This window comes from Lathyrus oleraceus, chromosome 4 (assembly GCF_024323335.1).
Source record: "Lathyrus oleraceus cultivar Zhongwan6 chromosome 4, CAAS_Psat_ZW6_1.0, whole genome shotgun sequence".
Classification (NCBI taxonomy): domain Eukaryota; kingdom Viridiplantae; phylum Streptophyta; class Magnoliopsida; order Fabales; family Fabaceae; genus Lathyrus; species Lathyrus oleraceus.
In genome coordinates this window covers 233401788-233411989 of record NC_066582.1, presented here as the reverse complement: position 1 = coordinate 233411989, position 10202 = coordinate 233401788, and the positions used below count along the sequence as shown (strand labels likewise).

Sequence of the window (10202 nt, the reverse complement as noted above, 5' to 3'; positions counted from 1 at the left end):
GTAATCTGTCATATTTCTTAGGGATGGAGTTCAAAGACACATGGGAATGAGTGTCCCCTTACCAAAAGAAGTATGCCCAAGATATCTTGAAGAGGTTCAAGATGAGAAATTGTAATACAACTGCTGCACCATTAGAAACCGAAGCAAAGTTAAGGAAGGAGACAAATGATGGGTTTATAAGTGCAACATTATACAAACAAATCATTGGATCCTTGAGGTATCTTTTCAATATTAGGCCAAACATTTGTCAAAGTGTCAGATTGTTGAGCAGATTCATGAAGAAACCTCAAGAATGTCATCTCACAGCAGACAAGAGTGTTGAGATACATCAAAGGTACTATTGATCATGGTGTGCTGATACCGAGGAAAAAGAAGACCAACATATATGCAGAGGTATATGGTTACACTATTTAGATTTTAGTGGAGATCGAGACGAGAAGAAGAGTACTGCAGGCTTCATATTCATGATTAGAGGTTCGTCAATCTCATAGAGCTCAAGGAAGCAAAGAATTATGGCTCTGTCATCTTGCGAAGCTGAGTACGTGGTTGCATCATATGCAGCATGTCAAGTAGCATGGATAGAGATGTTACTCAAAGATCTTAAGATAATGGAATCTAGGAAAGTGAAGTTGTTTGTCGATAATAAGTCATCTATCAACTTGGAGAATTATCTAGTGTGTCATGGTCAAAGTAAACACATAGAGATGAGATATCATTTTCTTAGGGATCAACTTAACAAAGGAAAGCTTGAACTTGAGCATTGCAAGACAAAATGACAACTAACTGATATACCCACCAAACTCCCAAAGAAAGTCAAGTTCAACGAGTTGAAGAAAACAATTGGGATGAGAAATCTCGAAAACATGAATTAGGTGGTATGTTAGTTATAATTTATGATTTTGTAGAAAGCTGGTATTCAATTGTGTCGAAGTAGCTAAGCGAAGTAGTATGAGTCAGGTGTTCTTTCGAATACAATACTTAGTTATTGTGTTGAATCCAAAATATAACTTGAATGTTTGAGCTTGGGTTGTAAGTTTCGGACCTAGGCTTTTGTTGTTTATATAAAAAGCATGATATGATGTAAATAACAACTTCACTCAACTAGAATTCCTATCTTCACAAATTCAAACTCAATTTATAACTTTTCTTTATTCTTCTCCTCTCATCTTTTTTAAAAACTCTTTTGTTTCTACAATTCTTAATTACAAAAGAGGATTTTCACTTTATAGCAAAAATAAATCGGTTAACAAATTAACTAATTTGATGAAATAAAAAATATCATGGAAAAACTAATCGAATAACTAATCATAACATAAAACAAATTAATTAACTTGTTCATTAACTAACTATCCGTTAAATTTTAATAAAGTATATTTTATTTCATTTCATTTCAAAACAATCATTGAGCAACTCTCGACCACAATCCAGATCAACATGGTTTGTCTTGGATTAAAACTAAAAATCATGAACAAGATTAACCAAAAGTTTGAATTTTTCAACGGTTAATTTGGCAATAAATTATACTAGGAGCCAAACAAGCTTGTTGACCACACATATAGAAATAATTTTTTTTTTTATGAAATACAAATAGAAAATATCATCACATAACAAAGAAAGACACATCTCTCTCTAACACCAACTCTGTTGAAGTCTTCTCTCTCTTTCTCTGTCCACTCACCAACAACAACACCATTTTCAACACCAAAACAGAGAAAGAGAGAGAGAGAGAGCTTCACATGGGTCTCTGTTCTTCCTTTCTCTCTTCCACCTCTGAACCTCCCCAACCATCTTCTTCCTTCAACAGACCTCTTTCCTCAGGCAAGTCTTCATCTTTTCCCCTTCCTCAAACACCCATCTCATCAAATTTTCCAATTCCACTCCAAAACAAACACGGGTCATCATCATCCCTTTTTCCTCTGTTTCTGATAACAAACAATTTCTCTGTTTTCAGGTTCAACAAGCACTGTTGGATTCTCTGCAACAACAAGCAGTGCAGGAAGGAGTCAAATCTCCGAAATAGCAAGTGGAAGCATCGATAGTGTTACTGAAGGGTCTCTTCGTGTACCTTCTTCCCCAGATGGTCAAATTCTTGAAAGGCCTAATTTGAAGGTTTTTAGTTACGCTGACTTGAAATCTGCTACCAGAAATTTCAAACCAGATACATTACTCGGTGAAGGTGGTTTTGGAAAAGTTTATAAAGGTTGGTTGGTTGAGAAAACTCTTGCTCCTGCTAAAGCTGGCTCTGGAATGATTGTTGCTATAAAAAAATTGAACTCCGAAAGCACTCAAGGTTTTCAAGAATGGCAGGCAAGTTTGTTTTCAACTCTATTGTCTTATTGACAAAACCACTAATTTACTGCATGAAATTTTAGGCACTATCGATTTAGTTTATATGATTATATGGTTTTAAATAGTAGTGTTTTAAATTTATGAGTTTCTGAAATTTTCGTGTATGTAATGATGCGCTAACTCGTAACAAGTTTTTGTCAATAATTTCTTTTCCAATGGAAAATAATCATTTTGATATTTAATACCGTTTTGTCTTGGCCATTTTTTAATAACAATGTTTTTGGGTTTATCCATCTATATGAGTCTTAACTAATTTAGTTTTGAAATTGTCAAATAGAGTATAATGTGAGTGATGATTTTCAAATTTGGTTAGTTTTATTCACACCATTAATAAATGTTGTCAACCAAAGTATTTAAACTAGTATGTTTCTGAAATTTTTGCGTCCGTAATGGTGTGCTAATGGCATTTTGTGTAGCATTGTTAACGATGTTTTGTTTCGGTCATAATGATTTCTCGTCTGTGATTTTCTTTTCAAGAGCAAATAAAATAAATATAATAAAGATGAAAATATTGCGTTGAATTTTTAATAAAACTAAACATGATAAAAAGGATTGAGAAAATAATCATAGTTGATTTGGATATATAGGAAGAATCTTAATAGATTTTGTGATAAAGAAAATAGATAAGATGAAGAGGACTCGAATAGGTAGTGGAAGAAAAAAAACCTAGAAATATTATAAGAGAAGTTACTAAAAGATTCTTGAGATTAATGATTTAGATAGAAGTATGATATTGAATAGAATATTATTATAGAAGTTGATCCATATTGAATAGAATATTATTATAGAAGTTGATCCATATAGCCGACCTCATTCAATGAGATAAAGTTTGATTGTTGTTGTAGCCATAATAAATAATAATATCGATGATATGTGATATTATTTTGTTGCGACTGTTTTACAATAACTATCTGTTTTTTAAATTTTTGAATGTATCCATCTATATGAGTAAATATGAGGAAGTATAAGTTTTGAAATTGTCAACTTAAGTCTAATGTGACTGATAATTTTGAAATGACTAATGAGTTTTTGTCCTTGTATTTTTCTTAAATAATATTTTAATATTAAATTTTTTCGAGTATTCGTCCCTAACGTGATTGATGTCTAGTAACGTTTTGACACTAAGTTGACAACACTGAAATCATGCTTTAAAAATTAAGTATTATGCTAGAAACAAATACCGATTATTAAAAAATAAAAAACACGTAAACTTAAAAGAACGAGAGAAATATTTGAACTTTTAAAATTTTGTTAGTTTTATTGACTAGAATTAAGACATTCTCCATTTTTAACTCAAAATTAGCAATTCACTCTTATATAAATTTTTTTTTATTCTTTTTCTTTTATTTTTGTGGTTGAAAAGTGTTCTTTTATCCCAAAAAAGGTGAATAGTGTGCTTCATTAGTTAATTGAATTAGTACGGGTTATAAATGATTAATGTGGTTGTCATTAACTAATATTGGTTGGATGATGCAATTGCCATGTTATTTCTCATTCTTAATCTTAACATATACTCAATAGGATTTCTACATTAATTGAAAATCAAGAGTCTAAAAGATGGGCATGTTTGGAATGCAGTAGGAAATTGTATGTGGGCCCCACTTAATGACCTGTACTTTTTCCATCCAATCCAATAATTATTAATATATTATCCCTTAATCAAGGACTATTAAAATATGAATACGTTATTGCTTAGTTTCCAAACTATTGAATTGTTGACTCAAAATCGATTATTCAAAACGGGCGTTTACCTTTCACTTTCTAAATCTTGATCCATTTTGGCTTTTTCTTTGTGATAACCTCCCTTGACTTTATCTTTGAATAAGCAAATTTTATTATTTTCCTTCTGTCTATGTTTGAATGAGTATAATATAATTTATTGTACATTGCATTCTCATTTTGCAAAGTGGACTTTTTTTTAAGTTATTGTTAATATACACGTGGGAAAATATCTTAGCTTACACAATTGTTTCTGGAAAGTAGCAAATAACAGTCATGTAAAGTCTTTCGCGATTTCAGTCTATATAAATATTGTGATACTGATTACAGTCGTCGCAGTATAAATTAATCACAATTTCTTTTTCATTATAAAAATTATGAATATCGATATTGATATCAGCATATTATAAAAACAAATGCTTTCATGATTCTTGTATATTAATATGTTTTTTGTGTTGATTAAACAATGCAGTCAGAAGTCAACTTTTTAGGAAGGCTTTCACACCCAAACTTGGTGAAGCTATTGGGTTATTGTTGGGATGATGAAGAGCTTCTTCTTGTGTATGAGTTCATGCCAAAAGGAAGTTTGGAGAATCATCTTTTCAGAAGTATGTAGTATTGTACTAAAGACAATTAACTAAAACAGAAACTTTACGGTATCGAATTCGAGTATAATCTGTTTCTTCTGTTGTGTTCTTTCGCAGGAAATCCTAACATTGAACCACTTTCTTGGAACACAAGAATCAAAATAGCTATTGGTGCAGCTAGAGGTTTAGCTTTCTTGCATGAGTCTGAAAAACAAGTTATATACCGAGATTTTAAAGCCTCGAATATACTCCTTGACGGGGTTCGTAATTTGTTTTTGTTTATAAGGTGTTTTTAACTTATTTTCACAAATTCTTCTAACGTACGTCTCGTATCGTGCAGAGTTACAATGCAAAAATTTCGGATTTCGGATTAGCTAAATTGGGACCTTCTGGAGGACAATCACATGTGACTACAAGGGTCATGGGCACATATGGTTATGCTGCTCCAGAATACATTGCAACAGGTAATCATATATATCCATAAACACAAGTATAAAACACTGACACAAACATGATGATGATAGTCAGTCAGTCAGACACGTAAACACCGATAATAATATAATCACGGTTAAATCACATGTGTTAGTATCTGATATCGACTCAGACCTTTAACAAGAGCCGTCTTTGATGGTGTGTACGGACACTACACAGAGTCCAAAATTTGTCATGATTAGGTGACTAAATAGAGCCTCATAAAATATTATCATAGTTAAATAGGATCACAGTTAAACTATATATAACTTACACAAGACCTCTAAAATTTCAGACGACTAAACTATGTCTAACTTACACAAGACCTCTAAAAATTTCAGACGATTTGCCTTCAACTCATATATTATTTATAGATATATTTTTGAGGAACCAAAACTGATATGATTATGAATTGCATGACAATGCAACAGGGCACTTGTATGTGAAGAGTGACGTATATGGTTTTGGTGTAGTGCTGTTAGAAATCCTAACAGCCATGAGAGCAATGGACACAAAAAGACCATCAGGACAACAAAACCTAGTTGAATGGGTGAAACCTTTTCTATCCAACAAGAAAAAATTGAAAGGCATAATGGATGGAAGAATAGAAGGACAATACTCACAAAAAGCGGCAATACAAGCAGCAGCACTTTCTCTAAAATGCCTAGAAAGTGACCCTAAACAACGTCCTTCTATGAAAGATGTACTTGAGTCATTGGAAGCTATTGAAGCCATTCAAGTCAAGTCCAAGGAATCCAGGAAAAATAGTTCACATCAACCACCAGTTCATCAAGCTGCTAGGCACCAAAGAGTTGTGAGAGTATAGTTTTTTTTAAAGAAAAAAGAAACTTAAGTTGAATAGCAAAATATAAGCAGGATCAGCCACTTAATAGATGTTTTTTTTTCCCTTTTCTGCTGGTTGGGGAAGGGTAGATTATTTTATTGAAACTTTTTACTATTTTATGATTTTTTTTTATAAATTATTCATATTTTTGTAGAGTGGCATATACTCCTTTATTTTATAAGAAAAATTGTTGAAAGAGTTTAAGGGAGTGTTCTAGACAAGAGTACATCTCACATAGTTCGTAAACAGGTTGGATTTTGAAGCTGCTTCTAAATCAAACGGCATTAAGTCTCCCCACCTTATGGAATCGGATTTTGAAAAATTAATTCCTTCTCTGCATAAAATTTTAGAATACAATGGATTATATATGGAAGATAACAACCCATATCAGTAGGTGTTTACATTTGTAAACCACCTTCTTTGGTCAACATTTTTTTCTCAATTTATCTAACAAACTTTCCCTTTTTTTCCTCTAGTTTAGACCATAAAGTTTTTTTTTTTTAACTTGTTAAATCATATAGATAGGTCGCTTCGGAGTCTATATGGTTATAGGGTCTTTCAATATTAGAGAATTAAGTGGCGGGGTTAAGAAAAATTGGGTTTATAGGTTACTTTGTTTCTTTTAGTAACCTTAGTTTTGTGGCTATTAAAGAATTTGTTTTGTTCAGGAATCAGAAGTGAGAGGTTTGAGCGGAGGCGATGGTGGATTGCGGCTTTTAATGTAGTGGAGTGAGTGATACTTGCAAGGTTAACACTCCAACACTCAAGTCAGTATATGAAGAATAAGTGTGAATTGAAATTGTGTTTGAAAACCGTTACCTCGATTTGGTGCCTACTTCATATAAAGAGAGGAGAGTAACGAATTAGCTATTTGTCTGTCACCCTTTGTGGATGAACTGTTGGATGTGTTGTACGGTTGAGATCTCTCAGGGCCCTGAGAGTAATATTCTTCAACAACTCGGAAGGTTCATGAAGGTTCGGGACCTTTATTGAATTGCAGGTTACTCTGTCATGACCGGCTTAGATTTTCTGGCGTCCTTCTGGTCGGCCCGTAATTGTTGTCCCCCAAGCCTTTGCCAAAGCATAAGTAGGCGGGGGCTTGATATTGTGACATCGGGTGCCAGCCATTCTCTAACTATTTCTGAAATGAGTGAATTAGAATTGTTCCATTCCCTTAAGGAATTATGCATTTAATGCACCATGCTTCAAACGTCTTTTCGTAGATATCATCATGACGGTTCTTGAAAACTTAAACTTTTGAGTGTTACATGTGAAAGACTTAGATGTGTTTGATGAAGTCTCTTTGCCTTCTAGAACACTATTCTTTTTAAGGAATAAGTGTCTTTCTTTTTTTTTTAATCTTCTTATCTAGCTTGACAGTTTCAATGTCTCATTTTTCTATACATCACTCACTGTAATTGCAAAATTAGTGCGTTATGAACAAGAAATCGCATAAAAGTATTAGAAAGTCTCAAAAGGATATTCCATTTTCTTGGAGATATCTTATTTATTCGGTCACTGCTTCTGTTTTTGCCAAACCAGTCGGCTTTCTCGGTGTTTCCTCCGAGATAGGTTCGTCTTTTAATTGGGGAATCAGGATTCCTTTTGAAGACGAAAGGGTGTGCGATAAGTATGAAGCCTCCTTATTCCTTTTTATGAATGTGCTTTCTCCACCATGGGTCTTCGTCTTCCTTTTACTTTTGAGGTAGAAGTACTAAACCATCTGGTTGTGGCTCCCTCACAACTTCATCCGTCATGTTGGACTTATTTGAGATTCTACAAGCATTTGTGTAATCACATGAAGAGAATACCATGTGTGTTCCTTTTCTCCACCTTTTCAAATGTATTCGCAACTCGATGTATCTGGCTAAGGGTAGAGGATTTCTCTGCTTTAATTTGATCATTCATGGTTTCGAACCTCTTCCGGATCTCTCACCTTTTTTGGACCATTTTTTCTTGGTGACCCGCGTCAGCCCAGAAACTCACACTACGATTTGTGATATCAGTATTGGAGTAGAAGGCCGGTGTGTCGACCTGTTTCCCAAGTATTGGTTGAGGGTCAAATTTTTTTGGGAAGTATCTTTTTTGTATACAGCGAGAAGAACCTTTCTACAGAGGCTCATTATCAAAAAGGTCGGTTGGTAAAGTTCATCAACAAAATGGGATATATAGGTAGAGTTTCCCCAGCAACGGAAGCAAATAAGAAGTTTTTAAAGCGTCTCTTTGACATCTCGTTGTTGATGAGAGTCTGTTCACAGGAAGAGAGAAGGATCATTATTGATAAACTACGAACTTTTTGAGTTTTATAGTATTTTTACCATGACTACTTCTGATGTATGTATTTTATTCATTATCGTGTAGAATGCATAATCAATGAAGAACAATTCCAGCTCTTAAGGTGAGGAGTAGGACTAATTGGAAATAATGTTGTTGCGGAGAACCTTCCAGTTTCAGCAAGTGTCCCCAGTCGAACTGCTTTCCCTTTACTAGAAGGGTTCGACTCCCACTTTGCTGAAAATTGTAACACCCCGATAAAATATGATAATTATTTAAATTAAGTTAATAGTATATTTATTAATTTAATTAAATAATTGGATTATTATTGGAATTATTATTATTATTGGAATAATATAAATTGGAATAATAAAGTTGGAATATATATATAAAGAGTTCCATTTGGTAAAAAGGGTTTTTTCACGTGAAAACCAGAGAAGCGACGGAAAGTGGAAAAGGGCAAAGAGGAAGAGCAAGAGAGCAAGAGTTGAAGAAAGGAAAAGCTTGAAGCTAAAGGATTGCCGGATTAACTCAGGTAAGGGGGGTTTATCGTCGTTTAATGGGTATTATGGGTTAACATGTAATGGGTAGTAATAAGCCATTGATTTGACCCTAATTGGGATGTTGAATGCTGAAAAATTGAGATGAATAAGTTATGTTAAAGCTGTAATTGAATCTGTAATTGGATGAGTCTTGATTTTCCGAAAGTGTAGCTTTTTACGGAATTGGAATCGGAGGTCCGGAAGTCCTCCAACGGCGGAAAATGCGGAGAATTCTGCATTCTGCTTCGTGTTAGCGCAGGAACAGCTTTCTGTCTTGCGTTAACCGGTTAACCCAGGGTGTTAACCGGTTAACACTGTTATGAATTGTGAAAAATTGCTGTTTGTCTTGCGTTAACCGGTTAACCCAGGGCGTTAACCGGTTAACACTGTTAAAATTTGCCAGGAAGTGTATTCTGTCCAGCGTTAACGGGTTAACCCAGGGCGTTAACGGGTTAACGCTGTTGAAATACTGTTAGAATTGCATTCTGTCTTCCGTTAACGGGTTAACCCAGGGCGTTAACGGGTTAACGCTGTTGAAATACTGTTAGAATTGCATTCTGTCTTCCGTTAACAGGTTAACCCAGGGCGTTAACCGGTTAACACTGTTGAAAAACTGAAAAATTGCATTCTGTCTTGCGTTAACAGGTTAACCCAGGGCGTTAACCGGTTAACACTGTTGAAAAACTGAAAAATTGTATTCTGTCTTGCGTTAACGGGTTAACCCAGGGCGTTAACGGGTTAACGCTGTTGGAAAAGTGAAAAATTGATATTTGAATATTGTGTACGTTTTGGAATGGAATTATGTGTACATATTTGATGATTGGCCTATATTGGTGAATGATATATTGCATGTATGATATAATAGGGATCATTTCCCGTTGTTTTGAGCGGTAGGGGTATTAGTAGAGCGTGCTAATACTGTGATTGATTATGTGGCATGATATGATTATGTGATAAATATGTGGATGATGTATGATTGTATGCAATTGTGAATGGACTGTTTATGGCTTAGAGTGTGAGCATATGTCCATTGTGGATGATTGTTGATGTTTGCATGACTAAGTGATTTAGCTTGCATATTGTGGCCTTTATGGTGGTAGCTAATTCCCATGGTGAGGAATTAGTGAGTGAGTTATTGTGGATTGTTGTTGATGTTTGCATGCTAGGTGATTAGCGTGCATAGCATAGCCCTTGGGGTGGTAGCTAATTCCCATGGTGAGGAATTAGTGAGTGAGTCACTAGGTCTCAAATGAGTGGGACTAGTGAGCTTGGTAGCCGTATCTGGATTTGATCGGTGAGGTTGAACTATATGTTCACGAATAGTCGGTACCGCATGCATGGAGTCTCATTGCATAATGTATGTATGGTGTATAATATGAATGGATGTGTTCCAATATTATACGTGTGTTTTGATGT

The 10202-nt window shown here is 34.4% G+C and overlaps 1 protein-coding gene across 1 annotated transcript; it reads left to right on the top strand.

The window, feature by feature from the left end:
- Window positions 1–1599: 1599 nt before the first annotated feature.
- Window positions 1600–6168, top strand: LOC127074775 (probable serine/threonine-protein kinase PIX13). Its single transcript, XM_051016129.1, has 6 exons — window positions 1600–1818; window positions 1952–2307; window positions 4541–4676; window positions 4773–4915; window positions 4996–5119; window positions 5558–6168. Exons 1-6 carry the CDS (start codon window positions 1737–1739, stop codon window positions 5950–5952), a joined length of 1236 nt encoding a protein of 411 aa, XP_050872086.1. The 5' UTR covers window positions 1600–1736; the 3' UTR covers window positions 5953–6168.
- The last annotated feature ends 4034 nt before the right edge of the window (window positions 6169–10202 follow it).

Bases quoted from the DNA above. Each gene is read 5' to 3' on its own strand.
- LOC127074775 (XM_051016129.1), top strand. From the start codon at position 1,737: ATGGGTCTCTGTTCTTCCTTTCTCTCTTCCACCTCTGAACCTCCCCAA. The intron at 1,819-1,951 runs GCAAGTCTTCAT...CTCTGTTTTCAG, and splicing joins CAACAGACCTCTTTCCTCAG to GTTCAACAAGCACTGTTGGA. The intron at 5,120-5,557 runs GTAATCATATAT...ACAATGCAACAG, and splicing joins TCCAGAATACATTGCAACAG to GGCACTTGTATGTGAAGAGT.